We start from the raw sequence: 19,339 nt of genomic DNA on the forward strand, positions 1-19,339 counted from the left end.
AGCTATCACGGAGTAGTTAGCAGTATCATTGTCTGGCATACTGTATAAACCTCATGGTACTTCTTAGTGCTTAACAAGCAAAACTAAATTTTGTAGTTGACTTTTAAATTATAACCAAAATGAAAAGCAAAAACCACAATATAAGGAATGTGACATAAAACAAACACAAGATTGTCTTGTAAACAGTTATGTTTGAGGTTTCTGTGGTAATTGAATGCACATAATACTGCAAACACTATTCTGCTGTTTTACACAAAACCAAACATGTTTGGATCTTATGACTCAAGAAAGTTGGTGTGGAGATACAGACTAAAAAGTGCATATCCTGTCTTTAGCGCCTTAGGTCATGTAAGGACTTGAGTCTTCTGTTAACCCTAGTAATCATGCGCTTCAGCTGAAATGAATGATCCTATCAAACCATTCCTGTTGCACACTTTGTATCGGTATGGGACTCATTATAATTACTGGGAAACTATAGCAAACCAAAATAAAGGAAACACGAGAAAATGAGGGATCCAAAGAATATTAAAAGCAGGTGTTTCCACACAGGTGCATTTATTCATTAAAATGCTTAGGGTCATGTAAAAATGTTAAACTGGGCAGCTGTCAAATCTTTTTTGCTACTGTATGTAAATGTAATGTCATTGTCATTGAGGGACACGTCACTGTTGGCGCAATTTTGATACAGAGACAGAGCTGCTCCACTTGCTGATTTTATATGAGGTACATTGTCTGTGGTGATGTTGGCATGGATATCAGATTGAAAGATGTCATAATTATTGTTCTACTGAGCCCTAGAAGGAGTCATGTTGTCAGACAAGTCCTATTCTCAACAAGTCAGAAGAAACCTATATAATAAAGTGTTTGTTTCTTACTGGGAAGAGTTTTGTTGACATGGTTTTGTTGTGAGGTGAATTTACTTGGTATGGTTTAGGTCAACGCATCTCCTTAAGGGAGTTGTCACCTTTGAGCTAACTTTTAGTATAATGTAGAGAGTAATGTTGAGACAATCTACAATTGGTCTTCATTTTTTTTTATTTGTAGTTTTTTGATTATTTCAGTTTTTGTTAAGCGTAAGCGGCTCTGCAGCTTGGAGTTTAGCAGCTGTTTGGTTGCTAGGATTCAAACCTGGGTGTAGTCTGATAAACTGACTGATAAATGAAGAGGACCTGAATAGAAAAATAAGTAATATGAAGTAACAATAATATTTCAATTGTAGCTTCACAAAACAGTAGTTTTTTGGCTCAGGGCTCAGTGACCCCCATTTAAAAACTGCAAAGAGTTAAATGAAGAAGGCAAATAATTCAGAAACTATGAAAAACAAATAACGAAGACTAATTGAAAAGTTGCTTAGAATTGGCCTTTCAACAACATACTAAAAGTTAACTTAAAGGTGAGCCACTCCTTTAAAAGATTCAATAAATGACAGTACATATTAAGAGTCATTATTATAAGGTATAATTTATATTTGCCTGCTATCTGTATGTGTCTGCTCATATACAGTAATTGTGTATCTGATGATATTAATAGATTCTTAAATATAAGAGTAACATACCAAAACTAAAGCAACCAATCAGCAATTAGCTTTGACCAGTTTACTGCTGGTAGAGTAAAGGCAAGGGCACACATAGCAGATTGTCCACTTTACTCTGCCTGTCTTTTGTACACAGGCACAGGAAAGCAGATTCACTTTTATGTGCTCAGCCCTGTAGCACCATATCTCTATTTGATTTCAGCTCTTGATCAATGCTATTTTTCTTTTATAAATGTATTTTTCAACCAAGTCATAAAATGGTGGATTTTGTTTGTTTGTGATGCTTCATTTATGGTCTTGCTATACTGGGGTCTTGGGTTTGACCCCCCACTAGGGAACTTTTTACATTGAGTTTCTACATTGTCCCCATTTTTGTGTGGATTTGTCTGATATCTGCTTCTACACTCTAAAACATACTGCCCATTGACATGGCTCTGTGCTTCTGGTAGGTAAATTAGATTGCAAGCTCCACTGTGCCAGGTACCTATGTAAAAGAATTGTAAAGTTCTGTGTTATATGGCAGTGCTATATAAATAAAGGACAAGACCTTATGCTTATAAATTAACATGACAATGGCTTTATGCCATTTAACAGATTAACAGAGTTTCTTAATCCTTGTTTGCCAAATGTTGCATTATGCATGACTACATCTGCCACTATACTTTAATCCACAATTGTGCATTTGTGATTGATAGAACATTTAATAGAGAAATATTAGAATATTTTAGTTAATATACTTTAGGTAAGATACTTTACATTTTCATACTTATATTTTATTCCATTTTTTTTTGCAATTCTTGGATGCATTTACAACAATTTGTTATTTCAGTGCAGTCATTTGTAAACCAAAAGGAATCCTGGGATGGAAATAGAATTTTCCCCCTAAAAATTTCCAAAATGATCTAATCTGTCTCAAGATAATACTGAAAAATGTAAATGCCACAGACACAGTTTTGGTGGAAGGTTAGATCAATGCATTGTGAAATGTTGTGCATCTTAAAAAAAAGTGCTGTATGATAATTATATTTTCATGCAAATGTTCTGGTATGAGAAGTGATAATTGTATGTGGGTGGCCTCTTGTCTTCAATTGATTTTATTTGATAAATTCAGGGTCAAACCATGGCCTGTAGGCCCGAGGAGGTCTACTGGCCCCGGCAATGTTTTGGACAGCATCTAATTCGTAAATGAGTTCCTTAGCCAGACATCTGTTCAGGAAACTCTGATTATAATTGAGGCTCATTTTTATTCAGTTCACATAAGTTAAGAATACACTGCAAGTGAAGTGGAGTGGAATGCTTGTATTTAAGCCCACTAAGTGTTGGAACGTAATGTAGAGCTAGGCAACAATTGTGATTTCCTTCTTTTACCTTTTTATTGTAAGCAGCACATGTAAATTAGAAGTAGAGGCTCACTCAGCCTGCATATTTTGAAAACACAGAAGACTCTAAAAATGTAACATGGTTTGCCAGGTGTTCAGCAATGAAAACATCTAGTTGTAGAGACTGAGCTATGATAGACTTCATACTGCCAAAGAACAATATTCATTCAGCCACACAGGATTAGCTGTTACACTCTCATTTGTTTTCAGAAAACTAGATTTTAATGATAGTGCAACTTATTTGTGAAACAATGAAATACAGAAGTGCTTGCCAATACTTACAAGATTTTACTATTTTGATCAAATAATGTTACATATAAAGTTCATTCAGTAAGATCAATGTGGATTTTTTTTTAACCTTTCCATCGGCACCGCTTCAGTTTTCCAAAGTCCTGAGGAGTTGCCTGCAGGAGGAAACATGGCATGTCTTTGGAAAATCGAAGTGATGCTTAGGACAACAAGTCACTTGTGGTAGGATAAGCATAGGGGTAAAGACAAACGGTTCAGCCCTGAATGTTAGTGGAGGGTACAAACAACCATAGGCCACAGGAAAGATCATAATTGTAACTTGTATGGCCATCTTAATCCGTTCATATTGCTGGCGTTATAGAACAAAGAACTTTTGTTCTCTGCAATGGGTATTCGCACAGGCACCCTGTACCACTGTACACTACTCAGTGGATTCCCCTTATCCAGCTATTGAGCTCCTCATATCTATCAACGTTATTTATTTACAAATCAGAATATTTTATGCCACGATCAGATTTGCACCCAGCTGTACCAAATCCTCCGAAACTATTTTTCACAGTGTAACAAAACACAAAGCAAGTCTACAAAGCCTTTGTATTTATTAGCTATAATTGGATAGTAGGGGCACATACTCTTCTTTACTCCTTAGAAGTAAAACACAGAGTTGGCAATGACAAGATGTTCAGCCCATGGAATGTCTATGCACCACCTCTTGAAGCCCTTAGCAGTAGTAACACAGTGCTCCAGACATAGCAACCCACAATTGCTGTTAGGGTGCCACCTCATTGTTTCTGTACCACTCTATTATGTTAAATGTGTTTATTGCATTATAGGGGAATGTAGTAAACAAATGAACTATTATGAAACAAATATATTTGTTTAAACATACAGTTTTTTTTATTTTGCTATCCATTTTTTGTTAAATCGTACCTGTATATAAAAATAGAGAAAAATTAAATCAAAGGGCAACAAATCTTTGTAAATTGTTTTTTTTCTGGTTCAAAAGGCTGCCATTAATCTGACTGAACATGCTTGTAGCACATTAAACAAATTGCTCTAATAAAAATAATGGTGATAAGAATACATTTTTCAAAAAGCAATGTTGTGAGCCTTGAGATGTGTATGAACTAACAAGCCCTCTGCTGCTCTGCCTTATCATGCTTCTTTATTTCTAGCTGTGTGGGGTCAGCCAAGGAACAATAGTAGTCTGCAACTGCCTGAAGCTAGGAGAAATGAAGCTCCCTCCAAACAAGGGAAGGGTCAACCCCCCAAAAATAGCAGCCAAACAAACATTAACAAAGAGAATGCAAACACGTGGAAAGTACGCACATAGGCCTAAATGTAAATATAGATGTGTAATAAAAAACTGCCATGTGTTTAGCGACCTGTGTCTCTAAGTACCAATGTTTATGCCTCACGGGAATGTGCCAGCACCAGTTGATGTTTGGCTTTTGCATTGTTGTATTGACTGTCTGTGTAATTTACACAATTGGGTTTTTGTTCCTTGAAATAGACCAACAAACACAGGTGAAAGCGGAAAACAGAATTGAGTGATCCTTGTGCAAGCATTTGTGTTTAAACTCTAGCTAAAATGTCCCTGTGTCCCTGTGTTCATCTATGCTACTATGCATTGCACCCTGTGGGAAGACCCAGTAATCACTAAAATGTAACAAATTTATTGGTAGATAACTACAATGGTTTCATTCAGTGGATCACACCCAGCACAATCCTTTCTCTAGCCTTGGGACACTGAAGCTGATATTTAACTGCAACTTCCAGCAGTTCATGAACAGTTAGAGGATGTAACTGGGACTTTTAGGTTGACAATGCCCAGGGCATTTAGGCTGACAATGGCCTATCCTGTTAAATGGGAAATGCCTTCAAGGCTACAACTGTGTAAATCATTTATGTTTAGACTGCTTGAATCATAATCGCAATGTCACTTCATTATATATGTATAAATAAAAGAAGACACAAAGAACTACTAGTAGCAGCTACTAGTCATGGCTACAAAATAGGCAATGCTGATAATTTACTGATAATTGTCAAAAGTGATTTAGTAGAGGCAACACTCAGTATTGTCTATGGCAGGGTATTTTCTGGTGTTTAGTTGCTCTGTGTGTCTTCTATCTGAACATAATAGCTCACACACTTAATAGTTTATATACAACATTGCACCCACACAAGCATGTGCCATGGGCAGTCCCATCAGCTAATATCAAGGCATCCTCCACTTGGACATATATAACATCCACCGAAAGCAAAATCAGCATATGGGAACCACAGGGTCTGTCATAGCTGGGTCAGTAGGATTGGTGCTATCACAATTTGGGCAGTTTGTAGCAGTAATAATATATGAACAAATTGATTAGCATTCTTTGTAACATTTGCCTGGCCAATGTTCCTAGTTATTATAATCTGATTTCAACAGAATTTAGCAATTCAAACAAATGCAAACTGAGGAGCAATTTAAGTTTTTTTTTTTTATAAATATTTTCCAGGGTAAACCTGACCCCAACCTTGCCCTTCTTCTGAATTTAATCACAGTAGGAAAATTGGTCTGCCATTTATACTTCATTTAAAGTATAGGAAGAGCCCTGTTGTGCTTGAGAGAGCTATCACACTGCAGTACGAGGGGTGTAAAAGAGTCTGCCTTAATAAAATACAATAAATGTATAGGATGTCATGGGGTGTTATTAAAGCATAGTAGCTAGACACAAGTGTTACTACAAAACAACCAGCTTAAAGGTCTTCACCTTTGAGTTAACTTTTAGAATGACTTTTAGAAAGAGTGCTATTTTTTATTATTTGTGTTTTTTATAAGTATTTCACTTTCTGTTCAGCAGCTCTCCAGTTTGGAGTTTCAGCAATTATGTGGTAGCTAGGGTCCAAATTACCTTGGCAACAGGGAATGTTTTGGATGGGAGTCTGGAATAGTAGAGGACCTGAACAGAAAAATAAGTTATGAAACTTATTGCTCACAGAGCAATAGTTTTTTGACTGCTAGCGTCAGTGACCCCCAGTTGAATGCTAAAGAAGTCACAAGAAGAATGTACATAATTTAAAAACGATATAAAATGAAGACCAAATGAAAAGTTGCTTAGAATTGGCTGTTCTATAACATACTAAAAGTTAAAAGTTTAAGCAACTCATAAATTCTAAAATGCAGGAATCTGCTTCGAGATATATAGCTATTGCATAAAACATTTACTTAGATTTGGCTTAGACACATTAGAGTTAAAGGGATTCTACTTCACATATTCATTTACCACAAATAATTTTTCAAGTTGCTTTCTATTTCTACCATTTTTCTAAAATATGAGTTTTAGAAATTAATTGTTTTATTTTTCTCCCCATATATCCATGCTCTGTAAGTTAGGCCGTCTGCCTTTTGAACTGTTTAACTTACATGGATTAGTTGATACATGTCTCGGCAGCATCAAATCATAAGTAACTTCTCATTTAAACTGTTAATCTTATTGAATTTGAAATCCAGTGTCGCCGCCTGGGGTGTAATTTTTCATAACAGTGCAGTGCTAAGTCCCCAGTAGCCATTTGCTTTATGTACACTAGGATCAGGCCTTGTGTTACAGCAGCATTAGTGGTGCACTGGAAGGCACAGCTGTGTGTGTTTTATGTATCCATCTTTTTATTTGCATTCATTTCTGTTTTATTGTGGACTGGTTCTGCATTCAGCAATATTTCCCTGGAAGCCTATGAAGTAAGACTTGAGATTTCCAATAAATCCAAGCTGAATATATTTTAGCATGTCCTGGTAAAGACATTCCACTTAAGTAGAACACTGGCTTCAATATCATTGTTCAGACAAAAGTCACTTCTTGGGGTTAATCACGCTGCTTTGAAGATGGCAGTGTAACTTGGAAGTAAATTAATAATAATTTAAGAAACCAATCACTTCTTATAAATATATTGGCAGATTGTTGGCTGCGATCACCAGCTAGGAAGCACGGCAAAGGAAGATAATTGTGGTGTCTGCAATGGAGAAGGGTCTACCTGCCGTTTGGTGCGAGGAACATACAAATCTCAACTTTCTGCAAATAAACGTAAGTCATTATACCAGGTCCACCACCAGTCTTTGAAATAGTCCACTCACTTATAGCTGCTGTAGATCTACAACTCATATGATCTTTATGTTTGTTGAGCTTACAGATGATGGCAGTTGTGTTCTTTTACAGGTTGCTTAATGGGAGTTGTTTCTATACCATCTGCACAGGTAGCAATGGCTAGAATTTGCCCTCTACCGCTGAATTTAGAAATATGTTCTAAATCTACTTGATATTTTTTTAAAAAGCGAAATGTGTTACTATTGTGTTATTAGCCACTTTTGAAAGAGACACAACCTAGTTTATGGGGGTTTTATAATAAAATGCGCAAAGTTTACAGGTCTAGTACCTATAGAAACCAATCAGCAGGTAGCGTTTACTGGTCAGCTTTCTATGAGCAAACATTTTATTGGCAACTATGGTTTACTGCACCAGGGCAAACCTTGCTTTATGTATCTTCAAATTTAAGGACTGCATACCCTTAATAGGACTGCACTAGGCAAATTCATAATTAAAACAAAAAGGTCCTTGGAGTCCTTGTAGATAATAAACTGCTTTGTAGCAAGCAATTCCAGGCAGCAGCTGCAAAGGCAAACATGGGTTTGAGCTGTAGTAAAGGGGCATAGATTTGCAGGAGAGGGGGGTTATAATTCTACTTTACACAGCGCTGGTAAGGCCCCATCTAGAGTATGCCCTGCAGTTTTGGTCTCCAAGGCTCAAATGGGATATTATTGAGAGGGTCCAGAGATGGGTAGCTAAGCAGCTAAAAGGTAAAACAAATCTCAGTTATGAACAACTGAGTTGTTTACACTGCAGAAGAGTTGCTTAATGGACATGTAAACCCTACATTTTTCTATCTTATATATAAGTTTGAAACTTCTCCCCCACCCAAACCACAGCATTTGTATTGCAAATAACCCCTCTGTTTAACAGCACCATCATATTTTCCTGAAACAAATAGCAGCTTCAGTGACATTTACATCTGCAAACAGCACATGTGCATTGTAAAGTTCATGCAATAAAGAATGCAGGATTACACAGGCAGAACTTATTTTGCTAAAAAAGTCCTGCTTGGATTGTGCCCTGTAATAGTTAAATTGAGCTTAGGAGAGTAGGTTAGGAGAAAAAACATGTTTCTCCAGCAGAGTGCACCGCTAGAGCAGAGTTTCTATGGGAACCAGCAGTGCCACCTCTTCATTGGCTGCTAGACTGGAGGGCGTGTTTAGTAACCTGAGTTGAGAAGAACTGAGCATACTGAGTTAGCCAAGCGCCAAAGTTAATTCCTAAGGGAGAGGGACGAGTGGGTTAGTGGAGGAGAAGGAATCCCAAGTGATTAAGGGGGTGCTATAGCCTTACTATTAACCTTTGAACATCCAGAGTGGTGGGTATTTGAAGATTTCAAAGAGTCTGTTAACTGATTACATTTAAAAAAAAAATTGTGGGGGGTTTACATGTCCTTTAAGGGGTGATATGTCACCTATGTATAAATATATAAGAGGATCATATAATAATCTCTCTAAAGCTTTATTTACCAGTAGGTCCTTCCAGCAGACATGAGGGCACCCATTCCAAATAGAAGAAAGGAGGTTTAGTCTAAATATTTGGAAAGGGTTTTTCACAGTGAGAGCTGTGAAACTGTAGGAATTCTCTCCCTGAATCAGTGGTACTGGCTGATACATTATATAGCTTTAAGAAGGGGTTGGATGGCTTTTTAGCAAGTGAGGAAATACAGGGTTATGGAAGTTGATCCAGGGACTGGTCCAGTTGCCATCTTGGAGTCAGGAAGGAATTTTTTCTACCTCTGAGGCAAATTAGAGAGGCTTCAGAAGGGGGTTTTCTTTTAACTAACAGTTAGGCATGTTATATATAGACATAAAAGGTAGCACTTGATGGACGTGTCTTTTTTCAACCAAACTTACTGTGTTGCTATAACTTATTTTTCACGTGTCTGTATAGTTAACATGCGCTGTTTATTTCTCAGTACTTTCTCTAAGTATTTGTGCCCTGTTAATTTCCCTGGCTATTTCCCAAGGAAGGAATTGGCCCTGTAGGTTTGCACAGGTGGATGCAGTTGGCAGTTAGTTAAGGCATGAGTGATAATTAATGGAATTCCCAGGAAATACACACAGCAGTGATACAGCCAGCTGGCTATTACAGTTCCCCAGCTCCCAAGTTTTCATAAACGTTGATAAATGGGCATCTGAGACTAACTAAATTTAGAGAGTTTTTATTTACTGGGGAGTTCATATTTTCCTGCTCCCCTACAATTTTTTTTGTAAGTGTTATTAGGAATATTGCTGTTTTTTATGAAATAATGAAACATTGTAATAGTATGGAATAAAACTGCATGTCAGATCCTGTCCCATTAATGCAGCAAGATTACGTGATTATTAGCTCCAGATCAGAAAAACTTACATTTACAGCATTGCATTTTCCCTTGTGTTATAAGTGACTCTTGCGGATTTAGTCATAACTGTATATACTGTTCTAATGAGCTGGAATGCTGTATTAAGGTTAATGTCCATCAGCGGTTTCTGATAGAAAAGAGACTAATTGCTTCTGAACTACAATTCCCAGCATCCTGTGGGCTGGTATCATGGGAGCTGTAATTGAGCAACAGCTGCATTGTAAAATATTACAGATATAATACTGAGACAAAATTATTTTGTGCACATTTACAAGCAGAGTAGTAGTAAAACATATATCAACCAGTTAGACAGTGACATGTAATTCAGATTGCAGTAGACTAAAGAAAACTTATCTCTGATTGGTTGTTAAAACTTGTGGGTATCCAGATTGGGCCTTTGTTAAAACTGGGAGAAGTTGAAGCAATAACACCAAAACTACTGGTGACGGTGGAAAACATGACAGTAGAAGGAACTTGGTCCTCCCATATGTAGCAGGGTGTCTGAAAACTGAACAATTTTTAAAAAGATTGCATCTCTAATTTTTTTGCTACATAAGGGGACTAGGTTCTTTTGTCTGTCATACTTTCCACCTTCACCAGTAGTTTTGGTGTTATTGCTCCTTCTTCTCTTGCTTTTAACAAAGACCCCATCTGGATACCAACAAGTTTTAAAGGAGAAGGCAAGGCTAAGTCACTTGGGGGTGCTAAAATGTTAAGCACCCCCAAGTGACTTTAATCACTTACTTTGTACCCCGGGCTGGTGCCCCTGTTAGGACAAAACAGCACCAGCTTTCCACACTCTCTGACTCTTACCAAGCAGTCCAAAAAAAGCCAGTGTGTTATCTTGCACATCTTCCCATGTAAACTTTATAATGTGGTCCTCCATGTGGAAGCCATATATGTGAAGATCTTTGTACAAGTCATTGTGAATTGAGTAAGCCAGTGGGATGACTGGCAAAACGTCTTCAAGAAAAACACAGCAAGTCCAGTTGATTTGACTTATTACTACAGGTCTTTTGGGCATACTTCGTAAAGGCCTGTGTCCTGACATTTCTGTGTAAGGGCAGAATTATATGTCTGCATGCTAAATTTGCTGTTCATGCTACTCTTTGTTGTGTGTGCTGCCAATGTAGAGGGTACATTGGCTGTGAAACATATCACATAAAATAAAAGCTTGTTGCTGATTATACATAAGCCAGGGATGCCTAACTGACATTGAAATTATATAGCTTGAGGATGGCATGTTTGATACTACAACTTTTAATAGTGGGTTGGTTTTTTACATTTCATGACAGTCTGGGCAAAAGGAATAAATTTAGTAGACTTTTTAGGGAGCCTTTCATTTGCTTTGCGGTTTGTGTTTTAGCTATTAAAAAGTAACTGTTTTGTGTATCCATATGGCTATAATTGTGTTCTAAATCAACTTATTTTTGCTGAAGTGTGACTGAGGAAAACTGTTGCCATCCAAGGTGTGTTTAGCCACAAATATTTTTCCTAGAAATCTTTCCAAGGGCTTGCTCCGATGGACTCCCACATCTGTTTGCGTTCCCATAAGCATTGTTTTGATGTGAACACACAAGTTCTGCTGACTTTGCATCCAGTTTTACTGGGGTTTTAGCAAGATAATAATGTACATATAATATTCTGCGTGTTTTAATTAGCCTTTTATTCTCAGATCAGTTGTAACACAGGGTCGGATTAGCCCGGAGGACGTTTGCCAAGCAAAATATTTAAAAGTTAACAGGATGTATACTAACAAAATAGTAATGAAAAAACATGAAAATCTTTGTAAAAATGATTGTCCACAGGAATGGCAAAACTACTTTTGGAGGGAAAAAAAAACGCACAGCTGTATGTGGTGTTTCCCCACAGCAAGGCAATGTGAGAAGGTGCAAAGCTTCCACAAATCACTACCACCACCACACCTAGAAACATTACTTAAGATGTTGTTTGACTTCTGTTGTGACATTTATGAAGAAAGTGGGACTGGCTAAACTGCACCACTGGTGTATACAAAAACTGCACTTTGTATACTTTACTTTGTATACTATACACAAAATACAACAACTACTAAAGTACAACTACTACTAAAGATACAAAAATGCTATGGGGCGCCCCACTGATGCAGTTAAGCACCTATTTTAGACAATCAGCTTCAAAAGACATGTATATTTCATATACTGTAAGATCTTCAGGGTAGGAAAAACCAAGTAGCAAGGGAAAATGCCTAGGACCTTGAGAAAGGTCCTAAATTGTGACCGAAATGTTGATTTTGTGTTTATGCCTTTTAAAGCACTACAAACACCTGAAGAGCTATATAAATAAAGGTGAAAGGCAAAGGATATGTGTTTGTGAAACTAACCTTAGGGGCAGATTTATTAAAAAGTGAGATTAGAGCTCACCACATTTATAGGATTTATAGAAGTGTGTTAATCAGTGGGTGAATGTTAGAGTTCACAAATTTATAAATATGCTTTCCAAAATCCCATAAAAATAAATAGAAAGTAGGTGAGTTTTTTGTTGTGAGCACTAATCCTTCATTTTGAGGAGTGCTTATTGCAGATCTTGAGTACAAATCAATGGTCCCTATTTCTACAAACCAAACCCTTCTCACCATGTTTCAAGGATTATTTGAGAAGTCCACAAATTTCTCTTAATTGTAGCCGTTCTCGAGGACCATCTTTACTTTTCTTTTTGTTGTACATAAGATTTTTTTTTACTCTGCTAAACTATGCCAGTTGTTCTGCATATTATGTGTTTAAGTAACTTTGCTAGGAAGCTTGGCATAGTCTTTAGGCATCATTAATTTTTACTATACTGCACTTTACCATGACCTCATCTTATTTTTCCATGCATAAATCTAAATTACGGAATCTAGTAAATAATTCCATAGGATGAAGCAGTGACAGGAGAAAGTGGAGGCCAATTGCAGGCTTTTTGTGGGTGATCTGATATAAACAAATCTAACATCATTATGTGCAATGCAAAAACATCAGTTGTAGCCGTGTAAAGATCACCACCATTGGCCTCTGGATCAGTTTAAACACATCCTTTTGAGTGATAAATGGTATTTCACCATGTCGCAATTAAATGGAAAAGTCTGGGTTTTGCAGATTGCATAAGAATACTACCTGCCTGAATGCATAATACCAATGGTAAGTTTTATGTAGAAGGAATATTGGCCTGGAACAGTTTTCCATGATTTGAGCTAGGACCCCATATGAACCCAACTAAACACCTGTGTGATAAGTTGAAATGCCAAACAGGAGTCAGACCCGACCCTCCAAAATTACTGCCAATCCAGCTCACTAATGCTCTTCTGGCTGAATGAAAGCAATTTCAACCATGATCCAAAACTATATCCTTCTGTTATTGCACCAAAGGGAGGACCAACTTTATATCAGTTCCTTTGTGTCTAGATACTTTAATTTTTAGTCTAAAAATTTCCTGAGTACTGTACATTTACATGCTTTTCTTGCAAAATGTCTCTTCTAGCATTGAGATGAGCACTCATAAATAAATAATTTTTAAATAAATTATCATTTATTTTTTTTACTTTGGTGGCAAAATATATATTGGTCTAATGCACTGGATACTGGCTAAAAATTATGGCATAAAAAAAATTGCTTGTCAATAGACAAAGAGTTGTAAATGGCTGACATTGTTTAGTAGTGGGCTATGCAGTTTTTCATTTTCATTTAAAAAATTAAATACAGAAGCTGCAAAAGTTTTAGGAAATGCCAGTCAATACTTTGTAATACAAACACTGAAAGAAACACTATATTTTAAACATTTCCTGTAGTCAGGATTCTGTTCTTGCGTTTGCATTTTTTTCTACAGTTACATGCAGAATTAAGTTCTTTGAAGACCGTTCCAAACCCATCATCTTTTTATGATATGTGTTTTATGATTTTTTTTTCAGATCTGTTGTTTTGTTAAACTATATAACAGTTTGCAGCAACAGTTTCCTCAGTGTGAATGGAGCATTAGAGCATTAGATTAGTTGAATCCAGTCTTCCTCCTGCAAGTATTTCTTGTCTTCTTGCTGCCCCAAAGCATAATGGCTCTATTTTATGCTCACTTCTCTATTTTACTTTACTATTTTAATGACTTTAAGTTGAATTTAGAAAGATATACATTTACTAACGCTCAGATTTTTTTTTATGATTTGTTTTTTTTAGTGCTAAAATTTGCAAATTTTTCGAGATTTACTATGTGACAAAATGGCTACAAATCTCACAATTTGCCAGATAAAACTTCCCGAGATCATGTAGTCAATGGCAGATTTCCCCTCCCTGGAGGACCCTCTATGCTTTGAAATTTTAGACGTTTTCGGATTTTTTAAACTGTTTTTTTGTGCACCAGTTTGGAAAAGTAGAGGTTTGGTGTGACCATTCGAAAAATGTATAGTTTTGCGACTTTTTCATTTCAGACTTTTTAGTAAATGTCAGACATTTATGGAAATCAGTTTATTCAAAATTTTTTAAAAGAAAAAAATTGGAAATATTAGAGTTTTGGTAAATCTGCCCCATAATGATTTTAATTTGAAATGAAGAATGTTGGGTTAAAGCAAGTACCCTTTACTGGTTATATTAACTAGTTAATTGAACGATAAACATCAGAGGTTCTTAAACCTTACTCCAGAGCACAGTATTCTCAGTATCACCAATTCATTTCAGTGACAGCATCCACTAAAACAAATTTGTTTAACTTAGTCTCTAGGGTCTAAGTAGTAGGTAGAAGAACAGGAGAGAAGTAAGGTCAGCCTTGTCTATGTTTGATTTTGTCATAAGTGAATGAGGTAGGTGGTACAATGGCAACATTGCCATTCTGGGGCCACATCACATCATGATAAGTAGTGGGTACATCTGCTACTTATCATGCACCTCCTCAGTGTTGTAGTCCATAAATAAATATTACACCTTGCAGCTGATCATCTCTACAGGGTCATTCTGCTGATGCCTGCCTGCTGTGTATTTGTGTCTGTTGTTAGGGTACTGTATGTTGATATCTTTTTATATGGGTTAGGCTATATCGTATAATATTTTGTGTACTTAGAATGTGTATGCATTTGGTGCTATCTCTCATAACAGCTGAAAAAGGGAAAATCTTTTGATGAGCTCTTATTTTTCACTGTGCACACCCTGTACTATACAAGTATATGGAGTGAGTGACTGGCATTCTTCTGTTTCACATAGGGACTAGCATAAGCACCTCAAACAGCTTACTTTTTTATGTTTCCCTAATTTAAGACAAATGCAGTGACTTGAAATCGCAGGTAGGTTAAAAGCCAGTCTTGGATGAGTGCATGGAGTCTGCTAAACTTCTAGCAGAACCCGTATGGGAACCTTGTAAATATAAATGCACATACTGACTAAATCTCGGAAATCACAAGTGCTGGTTCTTTTAGGGTGATTTTTGACCTTTCAGTGTCAGAGAATTTTCTCAAAAGATGCTTTTAATTATGCCATTTCCTTATGTGATCAGAATCTGTGTTTCCAACTCAGCAAAAAGAAATGTTTAAATTTTCAACCACATCCTTTTTTGTGTAAGCTGAGTATGCTCTAGAATTCTGCCACAGGCTATACACGAGATGTGTGAGCATCATTAACAACAGAAACCTGCCTGTTATTATTCTTTTGTCTGTGCACACAATAATAGACAGAAATTGGTTTGTATGGTTCTTGTATTAACAGAATAATGCTATTGGCTCTTAAACTGATACTGACGTGGTCATACAATTAGAAATAGAAATAAGTTTGTATCACTATAAATGAGGGCAGACAGATTATTTTTGAAAAAATTTCCCCAAGCTACCCCTTAGCTCAGCATTACTAACCACTGACCACTCTGTCATGGCAGCAGTAAAGGCAGCATTCCGTCATCTTAACTTGTGGCAGTGTGGCCCTTCAATAGGCTTAACTACAAAACTTGTACAGAACATAAACTCCATGTTAATTCTTTGGTAAAAAAGAAGAGTAATGCTACTAGGAAAATCCTATTTTTCTAGTAGCATTACTCTTCCTTTTTACCAAAGAATTAACATGGAGTTAATGTTCTGTACAAGTTTTGTCATCGTGTTTTAAATAATGATATTTTATATATACAAACAGTACATATACATTTATTAACTGTGGACATACATAGCTTAGAGAGGGGAAACAAAATAAACAAACCATATTCCTGGCAAGGAAACCGATGGATTGTAGAGTTGCAGTGGTCCTCAACCTCAGATACCATCACAGCAGCAAAGATGGAGCAGTAAGAGTAATGGAGGAAGGTAATTCTCAATGCTTCCCTGTACATTGGGATAGAATTCAGAAAATGTTTGTTGCATGAGAGTGATATTGAAACAGAACACTGTAAAATGACACAGCTAAATGGTAAGGAAACACTGTGGTAATATCTATTCTGATTTTTCTTTTAGTGGATGATACTGTAGTCGTTATTCCTTATGGAAGCAGACATGTCCGTTTGGTGCTTAAAGGGCCCGATCACTTGTGTAAGTAAAACATATTTTATGATCTGTCCGACCATTAAAAGTATTATGTACTGCACTGGTGCTACTGGGATAGCTGGGATCATTATTATTTGGACACTGAATATGATGTTGTTTCTATAGTCTTGGTGTATAAAAATGCTTTTCAAACTCTGGGGCTGTCCATCTGGGGAGTCCTGTGGAAGTCTGAAAGTCATTTAGGGAGGGAATTGGGGAGAGTGCCTATTTGATATAATAGAAATACCTCAAAGCTGAAAGCTCATTTTCCATCATATTTTCTATCCTATCCTATTCTTGAAACTATGACTGAAAGTGATACAGAAATATTCTCCTATACCTGTAATAACCTAGTTATAGAGGGGGCCTTACTAAATACAAGGGGGCTTGCATTAAAAAATCCAATAACTACTGTTGTAAATTGTGCCAGAATGTTTTAGTTCTGACATCAGATAGACAGATACATTTATATATTTCTCAGGGTTTTTTTCATTTTATTGTGCATTCTATAGATTTCTAAACAAGTATGGGATCTATTATATAAAAACTTGTTACCCCACGTGACAGTGAGTCTGATTTACTAACGTAAGGGCTAAATGTATAACACCAGTGCAGTTACCTGTACCACCACATAGATATATGCTTTTGCTTTAATTTTTTAATTTGTAGTACAGGTATGGGAAACCCGTTATCCAGAAAGCTCGGAATTACGGAAAGCCCGTCTCCCATAGACTCCATTTTAATCAAATAATTCAGAATTTTAAAACTTTTTCTCTGTAGTAATAAAACAGTACCTTGTAATTGATCCCAACTAAGATATAAATAATCCTTATTGGATGCAAAACAATCCTATTGGGTTGAATTAATGTTTGTTTTTTTAGTAGACTTAAGGTATGGAGATCCAAATTACTGAAAGACTCCTAATCCAGAATACCCTTGGTCCCGAGCATTCTGGATAACAGGTCCTATACCTGTAGTAGTAGTCTGATCAAAACTAACTGCTGATTTGTTGCTATGGGTAGCTGCACTTCTCAATGTGATGGAATTTCAGGTTTCTATTAATAAGAGATTTTCAGTACATGAAAATGTGAACAATCTTTTAAACACTTTTTTTTCTTTTAATAAATGAATTGCACTTATTTGTTATTCTTAAGAGAGAGGGAAAACCAAGGAGCTGAAGTATTTGACAACACATTGTTTAAACAGTACTCTGTAAAAAGCAGATCTATGAACATCTATGTTGGAGGTCGAGATACAAGCAGGTATTCCTTTCCCTCGGGACAGTTAATGCCCAGCATTACTGATGGGGATATTTTATTTTGGAATGTTTTTGGAAATGTAAACAAAAACTTCGCAAGATATACTGGACATTGGCAGTAAAAGTCTCAAGAGCTTCAGGAGAGATTTATTGATGGATAAACTGTGCACTTCACAAGGAAAATTCTTTTACTTGAACCAAAACTGGTGGTTGTGTGAGTTGGGAGGGTGGAGGGTCTCCCCACTCAGCAAACAATTGGTGCAAAGTGTAACTCTTTTGCCAAATCTCTGTTAGGAAGGAAATGTCTCTTAATTAAAATGGAATGGAAATCATGTACTTGAAGGGTAAAAGGGTGAGTTCATAATGCCATATGGAACTCTGTGTGTGGTACATTATCAATATTGGTATCAATATTTTTCTGAAGACTATTTGGAGTTTATGCGTTTACACAATTTCCTAACAGGAACAGCAATTAATAAGCTAAAAATTGACCTGCAATGGACATCCTAAAGGAAGAAGGCAGGCATTAATCGAGCTGAACGGCAAAAGGGAGGGAGAGCTGTGGAATTTATGCTAGAAGGACCAAGCCTCTCTGGCAAGGATAGAATCTAAGTGCACTGAATCTTTTAATGGCAGCTGTTAGATTTATGTGCTCATTCCCATTTGGCATTTTGGAATAACGCATTTTGGAGGGATTAGCACCTTGTAATCACTTGAGTCTGTCAGATAGCTGCAAGGGAAAGGCTAAATATTCCCCCAGCTTAAATGTAGCAAATAACATGCAGTCAGTAGTTATGGCCCATGACAAAACCTCAAACATAAGTTATAGCAGTTTAGATACAGTTTCATAGGAATAATGTTTTTTTTTTCTCCAGTGCTTTTATTGTAGGACAAGATGGCAGCGTTCAGCTAAAAAAAAAAAAATATTTAATAAAAAAAAATCTGGTGGTCTATTTATATACCTGAAAAGAAAATGAAGGCCAATGTGTATAGTTGTCTTGATCCTAACTCTGCTGGACATGAACAGCCTACTTTCTGAAGCTTTTAAAACTAAAACCAAAAAGGCCTTTTTGAAGTGCCCACAACCAGGATTTTGCACTGTCCCCAGACCTGCATCAGTAGGGCATATGCATTTCTGAAGGTTTTATTCTGGTAGTTCAAATTTCATTGCTCTCAAATTGGTTCATAATGCAAAATGCTTGAAACAGTATAAAATACTATGTTGTGCTTTGTTTTTATTCTCCAGTCATAAAGGAAAATCCAAGTACTTTCTTTCTTAATCGGGTATTTCCGACTTCTATGATTTTAGATTATTTTGTATTTTATATTTCCAGATTTAGAAACCAAAACATTGCAAGGTATAAAAGGAGAGAATAGCCTAAGTAACACTGGCTCCTTCCTTGTGGATAACACTAGTGTGGACTTTCAAAGGTTCCCTGATAAAGAAATCCTCAGAATGGCCGGTCCTCTTTCTGCAGACTTCTCTGTTAAGGTATGTTGCCATTAAGCATTTTAAAGGGGTAGTTCACCTATTATTTCACTTTATAAGTATTTAATTAAGGGGCACATTTACTAATCCACGAACATCCGAAAAGCGCCCGAATGCGTTTTTTTCGTAATGATCGGTATTTTGCGATTTTTTCATAAATTGTCGCAACTTTTACGTAGCCATTACGACTTGCTCGTAAATTGTCGCGACTTTTTCGTAGCCATTACGACTTGCTCGTAAATTGTTGCAACTTTTTCGTAGCAATTACAACTTGCTCGTAAATTGTCGCAACTTTTTTGTAGCCGTCACGCCGAGTACGAAAGTTTCGGATTCATTCAAGCTTCAGTATCGTGACTTTCCTTGGGCCAGGTTGGAGCTGCAGAGTGCCATTGAGTCCTATGGGAGGCTTCCAAAATCATGCAAAGTCGCATGTCCGCCGTTTACGAGCGCTCAATACGAAAAA

At 36.7% G+C, this 19,339-nt stretch overlaps 1 protein-coding gene across 2 annotated transcripts in view; it reads left to right on the forward strand.

The window, feature by feature from the left end:
• The window catches only part of adamtsl1 (ADAMTS like 1), a 184,509-nt gene that overhangs the window by 61,521 nt on the left and 103,649 nt on the right, over positions 1-19,339 (forward strand). For both annotated transcript variants that reach the window (XM_012953036.3, XM_012953030.3), the window contains exons 5-7: positions 7,100-7,226; positions 16,061-16,135; positions 18,722-18,879. In XM_012953036.3, the coding sequence (XP_012808490.1) occupies positions 7,100-7,226; positions 16,061-16,135; positions 18,722-18,879 (360 nt within the window). The remainder of the gene's footprint in view (positions 1-7,099; positions 7,227-16,060; positions 16,136-18,721; positions 18,880-19,339) is intronic.

Source organism: Xenopus tropicalis, chromosome 1 (assembly GCF_000004195.4).
Source record: "Xenopus tropicalis strain Nigerian chromosome 1, UCB_Xtro_10.0, whole genome shotgun sequence".
NCBI lineage: Eukaryota > Metazoa > Chordata > Amphibia > Anura > Pipidae > Xenopus > Xenopus tropicalis.